This window comes from Alternaria dauci, chromosome 5, assembly GCF_042100115.1.
Source record: "Alternaria dauci strain A2016 chromosome 5, whole genome shotgun sequence".
Classification (NCBI taxonomy): domain Eukaryota; kingdom Fungi; phylum Ascomycota; class Dothideomycetes; order Pleosporales; family Pleosporaceae; genus Alternaria; species Alternaria dauci.
The window spans coordinates 1,644,521-1,664,460 of record NC_091276.1 but is presented as its reverse complement, the minus strand read 5'-3'; the positions used below and the strand labels follow the sequence as shown (position 1 = coordinate 1,664,460).

General features: G+C 53.7%; 6 protein-coding genes across 6 annotated transcripts; 3 read left to right on the top strand and 3 right to left on the bottom strand.

Annotated features, from left to right (window-relative positions):
* Positions 1-771: 771 nt before the first annotated feature.
* On the top strand, positions 772-3,491 carry ACET3X_006036 (uncharacterized protein; the record flags this gene model as incomplete). Its single annotated transcript, XM_069452204.1, has 5 exons — positions 772-777; positions 963-970; positions 1,220-1,811; positions 1,875-3,042; positions 3,094-3,491. The coding sequence occupies 5 exons, from the start codon at positions 772-774 to the stop codon at positions 3,489-3,491; spliced, it is 2,172 nt and encodes a 723-aa protein (XP_069306396.1).
* Positions 3,492-3,841: 350 nt separating this feature from the next.
* ACET3X_006035 (uncharacterized protein) lies at positions 3,842-7,624 on the top strand. Its single transcript, XM_069452203.1, has 3 exons — positions 3,842-4,495; positions 4,558-6,248; positions 6,299-7,624. The coding sequence occupies exons 1-3, from the start codon at positions 4,171-4,173 to the stop codon at positions 7,505-7,507; spliced, it is 3,225 nt and encodes a 1,074-aa protein (XP_069306395.1). The 5' UTR covers positions 3,842-4,170; the 3' UTR covers positions 7,508-7,624.
* A 280-nt stretch (positions 7,625-7,904) lies between these two features.
* Positions 7,905-8,977, bottom strand: ACET3X_006034 (uncharacterized protein; the record flags this gene model as incomplete). The annotated part of the gene is made up of 2 exons (XM_069452202.1): positions 7,905-8,588; positions 8,657-8,977. The coding sequence occupies 2 exons, from the start codon at positions 8,975-8,977 to the stop codon at positions 7,905-7,907; spliced, it is 1,005 nt and encodes a 334-aa protein (XP_069306394.1).
* A 174-nt stretch (positions 8,978-9,151) lies between these two features.
* Positions 9,152-11,751, bottom strand: ACET3X_006033 (uncharacterized protein). The gene is made up of 5 exons (XM_069452201.1): positions 11,520-11,751; positions 11,317-11,441; positions 10,365-11,266; positions 9,350-10,316; positions 9,152-9,296 (listed from the first exon to the last, which is right to left on the bottom strand). Exons 1-5 carry the CDS (start codon positions 11,590-11,592, stop codon positions 9,270-9,272), a joined length of 2,094 nt encoding a protein of 697 aa, XP_069306393.1. The 5' UTR covers positions 11,593-11,751; the 3' UTR covers positions 9,152-9,269.
* A 367-nt stretch (positions 11,752-12,118) lies between these two features.
* Positions 12,119-14,733, top strand: ACET3X_006032 (uncharacterized protein). Its single transcript, XM_069452200.1, has 3 exons — positions 12,119-12,701; positions 12,786-13,934; positions 13,986-14,733. The coding sequence occupies exons 1-3, from the start codon at positions 12,269-12,271 to the stop codon at positions 14,201-14,203; spliced, it is 1,800 nt and encodes a 599-aa protein (XP_069306392.1). The 5' UTR covers positions 12,119-12,268; the 3' UTR covers positions 14,204-14,733.
* A 1,235-nt stretch (positions 14,734-15,968) lies between these two features.
* ACET3X_006031 (uncharacterized protein) lies at positions 15,969-17,708 on the bottom strand (the record flags this gene model as incomplete). Its single annotated transcript, XM_069452199.1, has 2 exons — positions 15,969-16,215; positions 16,267-17,708. 2 exons carry the CDS (start codon positions 17,706-17,708, stop codon positions 15,969-15,971), a joined length of 1,689 nt encoding a protein of 562 aa, XP_069306391.1.
* Positions 17,709-19,940: the final 2,232 nt, after the last annotated feature.

The following is a 19,940-nucleotide window of genomic DNA, read 5'->3' as shown; positions in this document are numbered from 1 at the left end:
GGCTCGTGCCATCAACGAGCACGGCCATAGGTAGTTACCCGGTGTGCCACCATCACGATTCGTTCGCTGCGGCACAAATGATAGCTGCCAACAGCGGCTCCAAAGCGGCGGGCCAGCATGGATTGCAGCAGAACATGGCATTTGCGTGATCGCTTGTCTGATGATTGATTGAGCGCAGAATGCGTGAGACGTGTGCAGGAATTCAGCAGCACTTGTACTATTTTGAAACTATCAGCAGAATCAAATAATCAAAATTCAACCTCAAAAGCGCACTATTGTCCCATGAAGAGCGATCTGGCGAGTGCACCATGGGCAAGCCGCTAGGAGCATGCATCGTGAGTAACGTGGACGAGTAAAATGCGGCGACTGGCACATCCCAGTCGTGAGACGCACGGCTGCCGAAAGAGTGAGGCTAACACTCCACCCCTATGGCGTATCTCTACATGCCATCAAGCACCTTTGCTGTGACGACGGAGGTTCTTGCGATTGCCACGGCGCAAGGAGAGCCGAAGTATAGTATGCGCGACCTCCGTCAACATTGTCGGCTTAGTGAACCCTGACCCAACAGTTGGAAATGACCTGAAACCATCTGTCCTTCATCCCCCCACCCCCACTACACACTCCACGCGTCTTCCTTTACGAGGTGACATCAGAGAGATCGTGTGCCGGCGCTTACCCCGAGAACCTCGCGATCTAGACGTGATCTTCACTTCGACCCGCGGTTGACGCGTCTTGCTCTTGAGAAGGCGGCAGTAGCGCGGCTATAGTACTATGAGGGTGAGTGTGTGTGTGTATAGGTCACGAGAGCCCACGGACCCAATCGACCGCTTTGTGTTTCTGCTCAGCGTTGACTTCACTTCCCAGTCTCGTCTGAAACCATCGCACGTGCTCACGTTGCCCGTCGATAGTTCCGCCATGCTGCTTTACCACCTTGCAATCGGCAATCCACTGACTTGCACCAGAGCTTCAGGTAATTCTCCAACAAAGAGTGCTATGCGTAAGAGATGAACTCGGAATTCGCCCGCTGGGATGGTAGCAAACACCAGTACGACAGTCAATGGGCCGCGTCTCGCCCTGAGGCTCCTCCAGCGCCCTGTGCCCTGCCGTATGCCTTCGCCGAGCCTTTCCCACAACTCACAAACAGTTTCCAGCAACTGCAGGTTGGGAAGCATTCGAGAACACGAACAACGCCCGTCGTCACCCGCACACACATAACTAGGCATGGCTCGGAGCCACACCCCATGCGACCGTTGTCCAGCGGAGGAGAAGCCCGCATGGCCCCCTACCAAAGCATCTCCCCGCATCATCGCTCCGCATCGTATTCGAAACCATCTCCTCTCGAGGACTTCCGCAAGTCAAGACGATGGCCACCAAAGGGATACAGGTCGGAGGATGCTCTGGAGCCCGAACAGGCGGAGCAGCTGATATGTGCTGGAGCGTCGTCGTTCAAGGGATACTGCGACGCGATAGCGAACGCACCAGCGGGCTACGATCGCTTCTATGCCGTTATGGAGGCTGAGCATCAGAGTCGAACAGATCGGGCAACTTTTCAGCAGGAGGCGTACCGGGACATTTCGCTCAACATGACGGGTGCAACTGACAGCCAGTTTCCATGGCTTGCTCACGAGTATCCCTGCATGGCGTACGCGTTCGGGAAGAGTGCAGGGACTACGACACTGAACTATTGGGTCAGCAAGTGCGGAAGCAGTAACCCTCCTGTGCAATTCGCTAGCGAGGTAAAGCCGCGGAAGATAAAGCTCCTACAGATTCTGGACCGGTTGCAGAACCTAGAGAGTGGCCTCAACGAAGATGTCAGTCAACCGTCGTGCCCGGAGTGCTTTTCGTTCGCATGGCCCTAACTTTTGGTTTCGCAGGATCCCGAGGAATTGTACCGCTACCTATACGGCACGCTCATCGAAGATTCGGAGCAGTTTGACGAGGAACGCCGTCACATTCGCATTGACCAGCAAATTACAGATCTCATCACAGTGCTGAGCAACCCTAAATGGATAGATTTCTCACACCCAAAGAACCAGGTTGTAGCTAAGTTTTTCGACAACCCCGACCAGCGCAAGAAACAGGAGTTTTTTCACCAACTGCTCCTCTCGGTGGAACTTTACCTTCGGATACACTCGAAACATCATTCAGAAAAGTCTAAGCGGAAGCTCATTTTGCAGCTTCCCGCCATCATCACCTGGGACCTGGCAGTGGCCCAACGGTGGCTCGAGAATATGGAAATTTCCAAGACGCGGATATCAAACACCCAGAGCACTTTCAGCTTTGACCTGAGGAGCAAAGGTAGACAGATCGAAGCATTGAGGACATTTGCAGCAACACTAAAGTGGCCGAACATGGATGAAGTCGAGTATGTCCTGGATGAACAGGACTTGGACGAGAAAGCGCTTGAGGACCGGTCCGCAGATGCCATGTCATGGTTTTCGGGCATCATCCTGCCTGGTCGGACACTCCCCTGGCTCATCATGAACAGCTTGATAGACTGTGACAGGGATACTGGCGACGCTCTCAAGTATCTGACCCATATGCACCCGGCGTCGGGTTTTCAGTACCGAGCAAATACGTACTGGTCATCGCAGTCCATCGTTGGCAAGGTACTAGGCGCTGCACGGGGGGTCAAACAGATTGCAGGTTGGATTGGACCATGCATATACACTCCCGATCTCAAACGGACTGAGTGTGTGAAGGTCAGACAACAAGAGTCGCCCGATCCCATGTTGGTTTCGGTTGACGTAGAATCCATGGATCAACGCACCAACCCGTTGGGCGCGCCGGACGACAGCTACCCCATAGACGACTACATACTTCCTATGCCGGACACGGAAGACGTAACCGATCTCATACGCATGGAGAAGCTTCGCTTTATGCCCGTCAAAGAGCGACCAGAAGGGACGAGGCACGCTGCCGGTCCTCCAATAGTTTTTGATGCCGCCATTTCATTTGCATGTGGCGGGGAGAGCTGGCCAATGAAGCTGCGATATAACGTTGACTTCATCAACGCGTTTCCCTGTCACCAAGGCCCTCATGGTACGCATCTAGGCCTTGAAAAACGACTGTCCATACGCTGACCACCACTAGTGCTATTCTACGACTTCAGCTTTAAAGCCATCAAGATCGACGAAGGCCTCGTCGACATCCAAGACTGGGGCAACCAATCCGGGCGCACGCCCCGCCCCACGTCCTCTAAATCGTCGCCTGGCAAGAAAGCTTTGGCACTCATGAACGAGAAGCAGAAGAGTGCTCACGAGCAAGTTACCAATGTGCTCGTCATAGAGGCTCTTGGCGTGAGCGACAATGAGGTTTTTGCAAGAGCGTGGTGTGCGCATCATGGGCATAGTGCTATCGTGGCAAATATCAAGGAGACGTGCATGTCTTGCGCTATTCGTGAGGCATATGCGGCATGTGTAGCGGTTGTCATACTTACGGAAGGGGGTGTGATCAAGGAGAATGACACTGAAGTTTATGGATATGTGTAAAGGGTAGGAGTGGGCATTGGTTATATGCATTTGCATCTCTCTTGGTCTGCATCAGCATTTTTTTCCTTCTCTTTGTATTGATGGACACGATTTCTTTTGTTAGGTCCGGATGGTGGCACAGGAAAGAGGCTCTGGGACGTGCTTGACGACTGTAAAGGTACTCATGGGGCGCTAGTTTATGGTTACGTATCATGTCTAATGAATTTTGCATGCATTCGCGCGTTACGAAGGACATGCAGAGTGAGCTTGCGTTCGTGATGTTGGGAAACTAGTGAATGAGCAATCACGTGGCGATAACCGTTATCACGGCTGCTCTGACGTTGCGCCAACGGAATCAAGTGCGGCTATCTGCCTTGTCAATCTTCGCTCGCGACCACTCTGTGAAGCATGACTGGTTCTGCAAACTTCGCATACCACTTGACAATTGCCTGATTGTCGCAGCTTGTATGCTGCATGAACAGTAACATACTCTCGTGTTGCGCCTTGCTCCGACGATCCTCGCAACTCTCCAATCCGCAGTTTCCCAGCGAAGCTTCCATTGCGCCGACCGTCATTGCCACACGCTTGTGCGCCCAACACTGGACCTCTCCGCATGAGACTGCACAACAATCGTTAATCTGTGCCAGCCGGTCGTAGCACACACCCATTACCAATTACCCGCTTACTTTCCGTCTACGCCATGGGCCGGTCAGCGATACCTCCGGCGCTCAACGAGCTCTCGAACCCTAGCACGCCCGAGGCACAGGTCACGGCGCTTCAGAACCTCAAAAACGAAATAGTCGGGCATGAGCAGAGGAAAGAACTGGCAGTGACACATGGCGTTGTGCAACCGCTGGCGGGTCTGCTACGGGCGGAAGCTAGGAAGGGTGGGAAGAGGAGGAGAAATGGCACGAATGGACACAGCTCCGGGCTCTGCAACGAACCAAGAAAGGGCATGGAAGAATGGACTACCGAGGATGAGTTGAGATTTCAGGCCACGCTCGTCGTTGGCAGCCTTGCGAATGGTAAGTGCCCGATGAAAAGGATGCGTTGAGGGAGCATGTTGGCTGATGTATGAGAGACACAGGCGGACCAGCATTTGTCGCCCCGCTCCTAGCAGGTCATGTACTCCCTCCACTGCTTGAGGCGTTACGGCCCAGCGAGACGCCCTCGAAACTCGTTACCACGACCCTCAAGACCCTCAACCAGATCATTGACGCCGTCAATCAGGAGAAACCTTGGCTCGACACATCCGACTCGTCCTCCAGGTCATCTCTCGCTTTCGCTGTCAACGAGTCGATATACACCCGGTCTGTTATTGACAGCCTCGCCGAGATACTAGCGCAGCCAGCAGGAACAATCAAAGCCAATCAGCAGATTGATGCGACAATCCGGCTCATCATAAAGACGTGCATAGAAGACAACCAGAAGAAGATGCTAGTCGATTCAGGAATACTGGATCTTCTGGCTGACAAGCTCGCTACTGTCGCTGCCATGGACGATCGGATCCCCGCAACAGAATGGAAGCAGTCGAATCGCGAGCAGCTTCCCCGTGCCTGTCTGCCAGATATTTTGGAGGCAATATCGACCATCATCAAGGATTCACACTTTTACACTGCTCGTTTCCTCTACTCACACTCAATACAGCAACTCTTTGGGTGGCCGAAGGAGCGTACATCAGCGTCGGACGGAAGTAGCACATCACAGGCGGCATCTTGGGACAAATTGATTCCACGGGTGCAGACAATGGCGAGCAAATCAGATCCGTATATCAAGCAATGGCCGGCTCTTGGTGCCTACGCCTCTGCTGCTGGGGACAGCTATTCCCGTCTGCCAAGCATGGAGTCGCTGCAGCAAACTTCGAGTAGAAGTGTCATCACTGACGAATCCGAGTCACCGCTGTTCATATGGCTCATGTACGTGGCCCGTCGAAGCGAAGGGCGAGAACGCCTCTCTGCTTGTTGGCTGCTAGCATTGCTGAAGAAATTTGGCGAGCGATGGCCATTGAACGACCCTTCAAAGGCAACAAGGGAAAGGCACTTTTCGTATCTGATTATCCCGTTGGTCGAGAAGATGATTGAAGACTCGAGTCCGACATCGGAGCAAAGCAAGAGGGCAAGTACCCTCAGTCCTGCTGCAAGAGACGAGTTGCGCTTTGTGTTGGAGCGCTCACCGGTTGTGCTTGCTGAGCTTGTTACTGGGAACAAGTCTCTTCAGACAGCGGTTGTCCATACTCGGACCCTACCGACGCTTATTCAGATTCTCAAGAAGTCGTTCGATGTACCTGTTACATCCTCGAAGCCCCTGTGGCAACCACGATCATCATCCAACGATGTCAGAGATCCAAATATTGACCCTGCGTCATCGACACTGGGTAGATCCGGACTGCATGGGGATTTGTTGCATGCTTTCAGATATCGAGAGAGCGTTCTACTGGCTTTGGCGGCAATAGCAGGAGATCAAGATTCTTTGAGAAAGATGGTCATTGAGATGGGCGCTGCAACGCACATCATCGAAGCTCTGGTCCCATACCGCGAGAGCAGCGAGAAAGGGGCATTCTCTTCAGCAAAAGATGGTAACCCTGATGCAGTGCTAATTGCTGCTTGCAAAGTTACGCGATCGCTTTCAAGATCCGTCAGCGTGCTTAGAACCAGCTTGATCGATCACGGTGTTGCACAGCCGATTTTCGAGCTTTTGACACATCCAAACGTCAAAGTGCAAATTGCCGCTACCGAGGTTATCACCAATTTGGTACTGGACGTGTCTCCCATGCGAACCGTAGGTAGCATGTTGATTGCTTTGTGTTCTCGGGCTAATGCGACTACTAGGAGATTCTTGAATCCGGAGTATTGGGGACTCTGTGCGAACAATGTCGATCAGCAAACTTCGATCTTCGCTTCGGTAGCCTTTGGGCGCTCAAGCATTTGTGTCTGGGTTTACCACATGCTATGAAGATACAGTGTCTCGAAGAGCTCGGTGTAGGCTGGCTCGTGCAGGTACTCAACGGAGAGCCGTCAAAGCCTGCTATGGGAACACCTAATGCAGCAGGGGAACAAGTCGATATCCTCAATGCTATCGATGAGCCTCACATGGACGTGGATGACGAGCCATCATCAGAAAATGATGATGACGATGCAATGACTGAGAGCATACCGTCTATGCGACGACACCAACGTCCTGGATCTCGATACACGAGTGCGACGAACATCCGAGATCGACTACAGCAAATCAAGAATGATGAACAGGATCATCGGCTTAATGGCGAGCGTGACGACATACGCCTACAAGAACAAGCGCTCGACTTCATCCGTAACTTTGTCTCCGAAGACAAAGCCTCCGGTGAGATGATTGATCACCTTCTCAAGACGTTTGGCCACAGCCGGTTCTTTGAGATTCTCGATTCAAAGATCCGACCAAAACACTCTTCCTTGTCCGCGTCATCGTCACAAGCTCAAGCCAGTCCTAGTGCTCCCAGCTACTGGCCAAGCAACAGCCACCGTACCCCCTGTTCCTCTTCCACGAACAATCCAGGGCAACCGAACTGGGCTTCCTATCCTGCTACCGAACTCATCCTTGCTGCAGTATATATACTCGTACACCTCGCCAACGGCCGACCTCAACACCGATCCCTCCTTATCTCACAGACTACGCTCATGCAGCATGTTCTTCCTCTTTTCTCACACCCTCGCCGCGACGTCCGCGTAGCTTGCTCATGGATGTTGCATAATCTTGTTTGGGTAGAAGACCACACCGACGAAGCCGCGACGCGCGAACGGGCTATCAGTCTCCGCCAACTGGGTTTCGAGGAAGGCGCCAAGCAGCTGGGACGTGACGTGGACACTGATGTCAAGCAGCGTGCTATTGTGAGTATTGAGCAATTTGACAAGTTGCTCAACGGTGGTAGTAGCCATGGACGAGGCGGTGGCTTCGGCAGTCCTGGCGGGTTCGGTGGTGGAGAGGGCGGTGTTGGTGGACTTGCGGGTATGAGTGGGCGGTTGTCAGCGATGCATGGCTGGAGACATGATTCTAGGGGTTGAGTGCTTGGTAATGGTATAATAAAAAGGGGAGTATATGGTGGCTAATGCTTTGGGTACATTTCGGCGTATGTTCTTCCAGCTTTGGCCTATGTTTTACTTGTATGATTTGGATGGAGGAAACAAGGGTATGGCATTACTTTTAAGAAGCAAGATACCGATTATGTGTATACCTCCGCGTTGCCGGATGCGGAAACAGAGTCAACGTCAATATATCTTGTGGAACCGTAGACACCTTGACGTTCACGGCCATTAATCTCCCGCACTCAGAATGCGACTCTCTAGGTTCATTATCCTATCTAGAGACACCACTGTATTATGCTCCTCGGAATCCAAGGCCCCTTCATCATGTGCACCTCCTTCCAATATATAGATCGAGTGAACCCTTCCAGACCTCTGCTCAGCCTCTCGCCTTGGCCTTTAGTCTCAGGGTCCCACTATCTTCTTCTCCGCTATCAATCTTCAATTGGTTCTCGATCATCCTCCCAATATTCCCTCCGCCCTGAATGACACCCCCTCTCAACAACTCAGTGATGACTCGTCCTCTAATCACCGTCTCTTCAACTACACCCTCGACATTCTCAGGCCCAATTCTACCGTACCATGTGCCCGATCCCTTTAACGCGTTGCCTTCCATACTGGGAGGCAGATATACAATGACGTTTCCTGCGTACTTGTGCCCACCAATGTGACTTATCAGGCCCACATCCGCATCTATGCTCCTACGCTTGAACTCGGACCGGAACTGGGATTGCAACAAGGGCCCGAGAATACCGCATCGTTGATCGCGGCCGCCGTGTCCGCAGATCAAAATTGTGGGTTTCGTGATGTTTTCCGCCTCTGGTAGTTCGATTGCTTTCGACTCGTCGCGAAGGAGTTTGGCCTTTTGCTCAGCGGGGAGAGCATCATGCATAGGATGTAGTCTCTGAGCTTTCAGATACGCAGTTGCGAAATTCGAAAAGGCCTCCGGCGTGTGAGGGACGTGCGGTATACGTTTGAAACTCGGGAACAGTAGAGCCGTTGTTGCGCCGGTCTTTTCACTCTTGGGTAGCGAGGAAGCAGTGATGAGGACATTCGTAAAAGGCTATGAGGAGAGAACGTGTTAGTCTTCGACGCACCAGAAGATGATCTTGATTCGGAAAACGGACCTACATCAAACCCAGGACCGCCCTTTCCAATCACCCCTTTGAGCCCTCTCACAAACTCGCCGGTCTCACCCTCCTCCTGCTCGATGTTGCTAACCCAGTCTTCTTTTCCAGTACAGAATATGACCTGTTCAGAGTATGCAGCCATAGTATTCAGCAATGGCGTCTTGCGATCGATGTCGAGGCCAGGAGGCGCTGCTGCGCATTCGCATGTCGGTGACGGGCATGATGGGGTGTAGGGTATTGTAGATTGGAATCGCGCACGGGTCGCAGAGAAGGAGCGGAAGGCATGTGGTGCAATAGCCTGGAAAATTCGAGTGAAAGACATGGTTGCTATGTTTCGACGCTGGACAGGGCGACAGGGAAATTGTATGGAAGCTTCGGAAAGCGTTCCGCGATGATGACGTCGGACATAACGGAGCTCGGGGTTCGGAAAAGCGAGCTACGCATATGAGGCTACACGCATTAACGATATGGACGAATCAAAGGGATAACATTCAGTATTGATGCATGCAAGGCTCAAACTAATGCGTAAATATCTTCTATTATCTTATGAGGACACATGTCGTCCTTCTAATATTTCTCCAGCACCTCGTCTCATACGCATCTTCTAGATTCTATTACAGCGTGCTCTCGAGCGCAAGAACCTGTCCTCGGGTTAGCAAGCAATCACTATAGAGTCAGATAGTAGTCTACTCACGATGGCAGTCCTGCTAGGAATGTAGACCTGCAAGAAGTTCTTCCTCTCGTTCCACGCAAATGGCGTGGTGAAGAACCTCGTAGTCTCATCGATATTGCCATGTCCACCAAAGGCTTTGCTGTCGGTGCTCAGCACGATGCGGTAGGTGCCTTCCTGTTCAACACCAACGCGGTAGTCAGTGAAACTTTCCTGGGGATGGAAGTTGAAGATCCACAGCAGTCCAGCACGCTCAAACACAATGACCTTGTCGCCCTCGTGCTTGAGGCTGACGTAGGCCTGAGGCGAGTGGAGCCATCCGTACTTCTCCTCTGTCCACTGCATCTTGCTATCGAATTCGTTGAGGAACTTGTAACGGAGAAGCTCATCGTCTGGAAGGTTGAACTGGCGGCGAGCGTAGTGGAAGCTGTTGTTGTTGCCTTCACGTGGGAAATCGAGCCACTCGGGGTGACCGAACTCGTTGCCTTCGAAGTTCAGGTAGCCCTCACCTCCTAGACCGTGCGTGATCAGACGAATCAGCTTGTGTAGAGACAAACCTCGGTCAATGACGGGAGTAAGCTCTGAAAGAGTCGACATGTTGGTGTACATTTGCGCGTCGCAGAGCCAGAAGAGCAGAGTCTTGTCTCCGACCAACGCTTGGTCGTGACTCTCTGCGTACGCAATGGTCTTTTCACCGTGTCTTCGGTTTGTCAGGGTGAAGACAAGGGCGCCCATGTCCCAGTCGATGTCCTGTTTCTCCTTCAACCACTTGATGTAAAGGTCGGGTACCGCCATGGCTAATCTGTAGTCGAATCCTATTCCACCCAATGAGAGTGCCACGCAGAGACCAGGCATACCGGACACGTCTTCGGCGATTGTAATGGAGTCAGGGTAGAGCTTGTGCAGGAGCTCGTTGGCGATCATAAGGTACACGACTGCCTCTTCGTCGACTGAAGGGCCGAAGTATTCGTGGTAGCCGCCCGAGAAACCCCTAATGAAATCAGCATTTGACAGTAGAAGAGGGAATCTGATTACTCACGTGCCAATGCCGTGGTGAGTGTACAACATGCTCGTTACTCCGTCGAATCGGAAACCGTCGAAGTGGTACTCCTCCATCCAGAAGCGCAAGTTGCTGAGCAAGAAGCGCAGGACCTCGTGGTGACCGTAGTTGAACAGCCTGCTGTCCCACAGCTCGTGTCGTCCCTTGGCGCCCTCGTGGAAGTAGAGATGGTCGCTGCCGTCGAACATGTTGAGGCCGTCAAGCACGTTCTTAGATGCGTGACTGTGTACCATGTCGAGCAAGACTGTGATACCCATTCCGTGTGCAGTATCAATGAGCTCCTTGAGATCGTCTGGGAGGCCATAGCGGCTGCTTGCAGCAAAGAAGCTGTTGACCTGGTATCCAAAGCTTGCGTAGTATGCATGCTCCATGACGGCCATCAATTGTATAGTGTTGTATCCCAGATGCTTGATGCGAGGGAGGATGTCACGCGTGAACTCCTTGTAGGTCGCTACCTTTGGCTCGGGGGAGGAAATGCCAACGTGGGCCTCGTAGATGCGTGCGCTCTTGGGCTTGGGCGGTCGCTGGTTTTTCCAGACGTACTTCTGGGGCGGGTTCCAGAAGCGGGCATCGTATACGGGGGAGACATTGAGGTCTTGGGTCACTCGGGTGATCCAGGCTGGCAGGCGTTCCTGGCGCGCATGGTCGTTGGGAACGACAAAGGATACCTTGATCTTGGAGTCGTGGGGGATGGCGGGCTGACCGTTCTGGCCAGGCACGGTAACCTCGAAGACACCAAAGTCGTTCTTGGTCATGGGGGTCGCGTCGCGGTTCCAGTCATTGAAGTCACCAATGAGATAGGCGCGCAGGGCATTCGGGGCCCATTCCCGGTACACGACGTCGCCATTGGACTGGACGTTGAAGCCAAACTTCTCGTAACCCTGGGCGCAGTTAGCTACACGGCTCTTGCAGAGGCATGCATGGAACTTGCCCGCGAGAACTTGTCAAGGCCGCCCTCGGTCTCTTCAATTGTCTGGATCCACTTCTGTGCTTTGGAGAAGCGGCTCTTCAGCGCGTCCTTGAAGGGCTCAAGGTAGCCGTCCATCTGGATGATGCCTGTGAGCAATTGGGTCAGTCATCTTGCAGCAGCAGCAACAACAACAACAGCGACAACAAGAGAGGAGCGGTGTGTACCAGTTCCATCGTTTGGGACCTGCCCAGGTGTGTCGCTCAGGGTCGAGTTTGCTGAAGCCTTGTTGAGCTCCATGGTGAGGGATGGTGGGAGCAAGGAAGGAGCTGTCAAGTTTGCTACCAGAGGAGACGGTAGCGGGAAGATGCAGGTTTCACAGAGACAGAGACAGAGACAGCCTGCCAGATGAACTGCAGAGATGATTTCGAATTTGCGGGGTCCCTACGTCCCTAACCCAATTGCTGAGGGCAGCGCTCAACCAAAAGTTCGTTGCCAACCCAACAATCAACGTCATAGCTCCGAGCACGCTGTAACGGGCATCGCGCCCACGCCACTTGTCCCAACAGCGCTCTCTACGCTGCGACGGGGGTGCGTGTCGGAAGGATTTGCGCTACAATTCGTCGGATCTGCATCCGAGTCGTGAGTGCGATGCGCGTCGACCCCGACGGGCAGCCGCATGGTTTTGTAGACTACATTTGTGTTGTAGCAGCAGTAGTGGTGGCAGTAGTAGCAGTAGTCGCACCAGCGCGCGCGCGGTCGGCGGCCACAGGGCCCTTATCGGCACCATCGGGAGCCGTGGGGACCTCTCCCCGCATCTTCCAACGTGGGGAGCTCGCGGCGGCTCAACCACGGTTACTTCCAAGCCTCGAGCACAGCCGGCGCCATGGTGAGTCCGTTAAAGCCCTCGTGATGCCCTCGATGCCCGCGTAGCTTTTGTAGTGTGAATCCCTCTGCGCTCCTCTCCCCTTCCACCATGATGTTGCCACGGACCATCCAGCGGGCTCTCCCCGTTGCCGTCTCGCCCCAGGCCCGCGCCTCCTACCTCGCCCTCTACAGCATCTCGCACCGCGCACCCCTGTCGCAGACGCACGCGCGCAAATCCTCCAGGTTCAACCGCTCCGACTTCAGCGGCCAGGGCTTCTCTTCCTTCTACGAGCCCGATCAGCCCACCCGAGGCCCATTGGGCAACACGAGCAGCGTGGGCGCGGGCCTCATCACGCCCAAGGTCCTGAGACAGCATCTCGACCAGTTCGTCGTGGACCAGGACCGCGCAAAGATAGTCTTGAGCGTAGCCGTCCACGAGCATCATCTCCGCATCCAGGAAATCAAAAGGCAACATCATGAGCAGGCTAGACGCGAGGCTCAGGCGCAGAGGAGAGCATCTGTATACAGACATCCTGTAGAAGGTAGCCCCAATTCTCATTTTGATCCGCGCATCCATGATTTCATCTCTCCTCCCCAGACCGTGCCGTGGCTGAGTAGCAGAGCAGACGAGTTTCCCGGCCAGCAGTCCACCGTGGAACTGCATAGTCACAGTGACCCTCTACCCTACAGCGAAGCACCTACCTACAAACCAGCCTCGTCCACTGCCCCCGATGCCGATCCCTTGCTCGACACTAGCGAGCGCCAGCTGCAGATAGAAAAGTCCAATGTGCTTATACTCGGTCCAACTGGTGTAGGCAAGACGCTGATGTGCAAGACCCTGGCAAAGACGCTGGGCCTGCCCATCTCCATGTCAGATTGCACCACCTTTACACAGGCTGGGTATATTGGCGACGATGTCGAGTCTTGCGTCGCCCGCCTGTTCTCGGCCGCCAACTACGACATCGACGCAACCGAGCATGGCATCATTGTTCTTGATGAAATCGACAAGATTGCAGGATCCAAAATGTCATACGGAAAGGATGTTGGTGGTGAAGGTGTCCAGCAAGCGCTACTCAAAATCATCGAGGGCACAACCGTCCAAGTGCAAGCAAAGCCAGAGAAGAGCGCAAACAAGCCCAGCGGTATGCCTGGCGGTCCTCCACCTCCTGGGCCAGGCGGAAACAAAGGCGAGGTTTTCAACATACGAACTGACAACATCCTCTTCATATGCACTGGTGCCTTCTCCAACCTACACAAGATCATCCTGGACAGGAAGTCAAAGGGCAGCATGGGCTTTGGAGCGTCGATACGGACATCGAATGCGCATGCCGCCGCCGATGGTGTCATGCTCACCGGCCCCGAGGCTGAATCCTTCAAGAAGGACTCGCCATTCTTTGTACCGCCCAAGAACGACGTACCCAATCCATTTGGCGTCAGGCAGGTTCAGCGAGAGGAGAAGATCAATGTACTCGACCATGTACAGCCAGCGGACCTGCAGAAGTTTGGCATGATACCTGAACTCATAGGTCGCATACCGACAGTTTGCGCAGTGGCGGCCTTGGACGAGGAGGCTCTTGTTCGCGTTCTTACCGAGCCCAAGGATAGTCTGATACGACAGGAAGAGCACAAGTCGTATCTCAGGAACATCGAGCTGCGCTTCACGACTGGCGCGCTTCGTGAGATCGCGCGGAAAGCGAGTCGGATGGGCACAGGCGCCCGTGGACTGCGACATGTCGTCGACCAGCTCCTCTTACAAGCCAAATATGAAACACCCGGTATGTTGTTGCCTCACCTCCAAGAGGAATTGTGACGACTGACCAAATCAGGCTCGAGCGTCAAGCACATACTCGTAACACAAGACGTAGCCCTCCTCAAACGCGCACCTCTGTACTTCCATCGCGGTCAATCCGCCGCCTTCGAAGCCGCCCACGCGCAAGAAGAAGAGCGATTCGAGGAAGAGCTACGAAGCCAAGAAGATCCAACAATTACCAACGGCGCCAGCAACTTTCAGGAATACAGGAAAGCTAGTGCTGCGGGCTTTTAGCCTGCAGTGTCCTACAGGATCGCGCCGCCATGTCGCGAAAGCACCGCAGAAGCCCGCAGAAGAACGAGAGGGATGTGCAGGCCTGTCTTCCGGCCTGCTTGCGGCAGCCAGTGTGCGCAGAGGCGTGCCGTGCATACTCGGATATAGCAGACCCAGCATATACGCAAGCAAGCGCGGCTTCGGGCCGTTGCAGCTGTTCCGATTGTGCATCCTGGTGCCCCCGGATCCTGTCAAGAGCTGAGGGTGATAATACTCGCCTATAGTTCTGTCTGTTCCTGGTGTTGTGATGGCTCACCTCAACCCTGTACGGACTATTTGACTCTTGTTTTCTTCACAGTACGTACTGCAAAGCCCGTCCATGTTTAATGTTTCGCCATGTTTTGTAAAGGGGGTATCCCACGAGTTCAAAGTGGTGTTTGGAGTTGGTGCTTTTGTTTTCGGGTTTCGACTCAGTCGGCTATTTGGGAAGGATTCGGATGAATTGAACGTATGCGGGTTGGTGACACAACACATAGTTTTTCGGTACGACAATGAGATAATGATCTGCCTTTCGATAAGATCCTGCACTATACATTGGAAGAGCGCAATCATTCTGACTTGCGTAAACGCCTCTGTTCCCAAAGAAGGTTAATTAGACATCCGTCCGTCCGAGTATCGAATAGAAGGGCTGGGCCTATCGATGATCCGGTATCAAGGGAGCTCAGTATACGGCCATGCTCGGGTACCTGCGGCGTCCGCCTTGTGAGCCCTGAGGGAACATGTTACTTGGCTTACGGGCTGCTTATCGATGTCTATGGTGCGCATCCCACGCCGTCCAATCTACCACATATTAACTTCCGTAGCTTGGCCGTTTTGCACCAACCTCCCGGCGTCGAAACACGCTCCGCTGTTTCGAGCCGAGCGAATTGAAGGAGGGCGACGTGAGCATGCGATATACATTTGCTGTGGTAGCTGACTGTTGTTCCTTCGTTGGCGACAAGGGTGTCAAAGAGGAGATTTTCTCCCTGATCTTCTCTTCGTCCTTCATAAAGTTCTATGCTGGCTGTCTGTATCCATTGGTTCGGCTCGCTTCCGTGATGCTCGTGGGGCTGTTGCACAGGATGGGATGAAGTCAATATGCAAACTCTGCTTCTTGCGTAAAAGAGAGCACTGTGGATGCTGCGAATTAGGTAACATTCTCAATCAATTTGTGCTGTTGATCAACTCATATACCTCACCGAATCGATACTAGGTATTCATTGTTCATGCAACAGGGCGGCGTCGACAGATATTGTGCTGGTGTGTTGTGAACTGGAATTAACCAAGCCGAGACAAATACGATCATCTAGGAAGGTGCGACTCATAGCGCCTTTCAAGCCCTGTCGTGCCAAAGATCACACGCACTGGGACCTACTCGATTTGTATGCTGATGGCAAGATATTGATTGAATCTACTAGTCCTCGTGAGGGAACTAGCAGTAAATAGAATTGATGCAGGATCTGGTCTAGTAATTAAAGCTATAGTAACAGAACAAGGTCTATGGCAGAATCGCCCGTAAGAGCGACATTCGACAACGAAGAAAAGTACAGATGAGATTTCATGTGGAACAAACGCTTTTTCCCCAGAAACCAAGTAGCCGAAGCTAGAGTTGCATCATGTCAGAAAACCATCCACCCAGATCATCATCAGACATCAAAATGAAGAACCCCAAAAACGCCTCTCAAATGCCCGCTATACATGGCGCCGTGTTTGTAATCGTAATTCGTGCTTTCGTATCGTTGAGATCTCATTCCTCAAAGTCCTCATACAACATGAATCCAGGCTGCGCACGCATTTTCTTTGCGCCCCTTCCCTGGTCCCATGTTGGCGATGCTGGCCGAGAAGTGGCACGTGATGGCGGCTGTGACGAGTACATTTGTGGATATGACTGTTGTGTTGAGAACTGAAAGTTGTACGCTTGCGGGAAGCTATCCAAAGAATGAGGGCGATGAAGGGCGTAGCCAGCCTGAGCCGACATTTGATCTCCGGTAGGGCTGAGCATGGTTGGCGAAAAGTAGCTTTGGCCGCGCTGATGGGTGGCATACTGTTGTGTGGGCGCAGGTGCAGGCATTGCAGCACCGTAGAAACTCATACTGGCCTGGCTTGAAGGCTGAGTCGCAGGAGTGGGATTCATCATGCGAGGGTACTGTGCCTCCCGTGGGAAAAACATGCTCTGCGAGTGAGGCAGTCCGGGAGCTTGGGCAACAATGGGCGTCGTGGGCAGTGAGTACTGACTACTGCAGACAGTCGGAGAGTATTCAGACATGGGAACAGTGTACTGGAGCGGCATGGAGTCATGTAGCCCAGTGGGAATGGTCAAGGTGCTCAGGGCCTCTGAGGGGCTTTCCTTGTTCTTGTGGTCGTCTGTGATTTGTACAATCTCGGAAATTTCCTGTGCGAGTACGTTTTCGTTGGCGTCCTTGAAGGTGAAGATGACCCTGTAACCGACGGGTGATTTGTCTTCTTGGTGCCTGCAGTAGCATGTTATGCGCATCACGAACTCAATCTTTCTGGCATTTAGAGAGTAATCAGGGTTTTCGTTGTCCTGCCATCTCTTAAACTCCTTCTCGTTGATCATGATGATGCGGTCGTCCTCGTAATTAGACCACTCTTTTTCATCATCGGCCTCTCGCTTCTTTTTGCGATTAAACCTTTTGGCTTCGCGCTCTTTGCAGCCTTCGCAGATGATGACTGCGCCGCCATTTTGGGGGTGGCACAGGTCGTCTTTGGCAATGTCTGTGATGGCGACGCCACGTGGGCGCCTTGGGGTCGCTTCCTCGCCTCGGGCACGACGGAAGGCGCGCTCCAGCCCTTCAGGCTTTTCCACGGCAGTCGCCAGAACGAGGGTCAGCTGCAAGCGGGCCGTGCAGTTGTTCTTCTCGTTGGCCTCGACCTCTTCGGCGCTGGCCATCTGCTTTGGTTTGGCCAGGTTTTGGCGAGGGAAGCGAATCCACTGGAAGTGCGGAGCGAGCGGATCCATTGTCACAGTAGTCTTTATTTGAGTTTCGGCCCGGTTCTTGTTCTTATCGAGTGCGATGAAGACTTTGGCTTGCTCGACGGCCTGCGGGATGTGGATCGCGGGCCAGCTGTCATTGGCAAGGGAATCATTGCATGTTTCGGGGGAGCTGGTCTGGCTCTGATCCCGGTTGTATTCGCCTGGGGAATTGGCATTGCTAAAGATGAAGTTGTCGTGGGGGGAGGGGGTGTTTGAGGTGGGTGTGGAGTGGGCAGTGTTGATAAAACTGCTGAATTCACCCTCGGCCTTGATGCACGGGTAGCCTTGGGTGGAGAAGGAGGTTAGGTCCAGGGCCGAGTCCTGTTTCCTGCTGGAGCGCTCGCTTGTGCCAGGTAGCACGCCCACAGCATCGTACGATGGCGAGAAGGTGTTTGGGTCAATGCGCATCTGCCAGAACGAGTCTGGGAAGTCGCCGTGGTTTTCGAGGTCCTGGGGATTGACAAAGGTGTTGTAGTTCTGCATTGTGTCCATGGTGGGCAGACAGACGTCCGGGTAAGGAATTGTGGGCCGCAAGAGGGTCCCGCGGTCGATCAAGAGGTTAAACGAGAGTAGGCAGCGGTGCAGGAGATGCGAGGACAGAGATAACCCGCGGGTCAAAGGAAGCGACAGTCTGGGACTATAAAGCTAGCAATGGGAATAGTGTGGGCGTGTAATCGGTCGTGGCCACTGCTGATGAGGGGTCTGCTTGCAAAACCAAGGGTGCAGGTCAGCGCTGCGTAAGTGATGAGCACGACCGGCTATTGTCCAATGAGACAGCGCGCGAGCCAGGTTGCGCACCGGAGGTGTCGGCGGGCGGGGAGACGCGTCAGGGGCAGTCGAGGACGATGAGACCAAGGCTGCTGCAGAGGGCGAATGGGGGGTGGATGGCAGCGAAGGTGGTGAGGGGAGAAGGAGTAAGTGAAGCAGGCGAGCGGGGTGCGGAGGGGGGACGAGGTGGGTTATGGGGACGAGTGAATAGAGGGTGGTATTTCTCTTAGCAACACCCCACGGAGGTTCGCCGCAGTCCAAGGCTACTGCTAACCAAACGTCGAATGATCCCTGCCCATGCGAACGACACCACCAAGAAATGGAGCGGGCGCCTTTGTAGAGGTACATCGATTCCAGGACGGTCTGCAAGTGGCAGCGTCGTCGCCCGCCCGGCTACCCAGGCCGATGCACCGCTGTCCGACGCCCGCCCCCAGAGCACTGGACTCGGCGCTACCCATTATGCCTCAATTTTTCAATCTCCGCTATTCCAGGGTGGTGAATTGTCTATTCTTCCACTGCGAAACTCATGCGGTCCACCGCGGGAGATGTACCTGAACCTCTGCGCCGTCGAGTGCACGACCCGTTAGCTGCAGATTCTTCATCACCCTGCAACGCTCTGATACCGCCTTACTCGTCTGGGCGCACTGCCTTCTGACAGGCGGCTGGAGTCGGCTTGCCGTGCAACTGCGCCGTTTGTGCTCAATCAAAACATTGCATCCTGTCCGACGCCTTGCAGCCACGCCATGCGAATCATACTGCACCATTGCGTCGAGGCCTGCCCACCATGCACGCCTCAGATCCACGCCAGCCTGCGACTTGGCTCCTCGCGGAGTCTCATCCGGCAGACCGAGCCAAGATTTTCTGCCACCTGGGCGTCTTTCCACACGCCTCGAATGGTCCCGCCGACCGCCTGCCTGACAGAGAGTTTCCAGGGCTCATCGACCACTCAGGCTCTCCAGGATTCCTCGTCGCGCACGTCCAGCTGCAGCTTCTGCTCATGCCTGTCGACTTGTAAACTCTCTGCTCTGCGTTCAGACACAAATTTCCTTCTGGTTTTCGGGCGCAGTCTGCCGCAACACGTATCCATATCTGAGCTGTTGCTAGGCTGCCGTCATCTGCCCTGTTAAACCCCAGGATTTAGTCTCCAGCCCCCGCTTCCAGTGGCAATGGACGCACACCGCTGGGTTTCTCGGAATGCAGCTACTCGAGCTGCCATATCCCACTCCATCCATGACATAAGCTCATGCTTAAGCAGTACCGTTCAGTCGCGAGTGTGTTTGTAACATGTCCACAAAAGAAAAGAGTGAGAGAGCACGATATTACCAAAACCCGGTAGGCTGCTACGTCGCAGACTCACGTAGAGTCTGGTTGACGAACATGAACCTTTGCTAATTGATGCTGCTTTTTGCTCGGCCGGGCTTCCGCGTGGCTTTGCGTATATCTGGTCATTGGCTCTCTGTCAGCATGATACTCGCTGGCAGAGGTCCGACACACGCGCCAAGTCAGCCTAGGAGCAGAAGCAGACCTTCCGAACAGTCGCCCAGGCTGACAACTATCGACTTTTGTTCTACGGTGCTTTGAATACAAGCACGGTTTCACATCCGGTGCTTCCTGTATGTCGACAAGATTGACGTTTGCGTCAGATGTGGATGGCATGCAAACTTTTTCCAAATCTCTGCACGCACAGAGTCCCTGTGTTGCGCCGTGCTATAGCAAAAGGTATTATACTACCAGCACAACTGGCACCAGGCCAGATATAGGAACAATCTTCCCCTGCGGACGATCCTGCAGTATGGAGATTAGAAAAACCTCCACACTATCAAGCACACTTTGTCTAGCATATGTAGTCCCGACCAATGTCTGCAGTCGCGGCCTTCGGGTAGAACATTGTTTGATAAGATAGCGTTTCCGTACCGTACTTTACATATCAAGTCGACCATGGTACGTGTTGCAGTA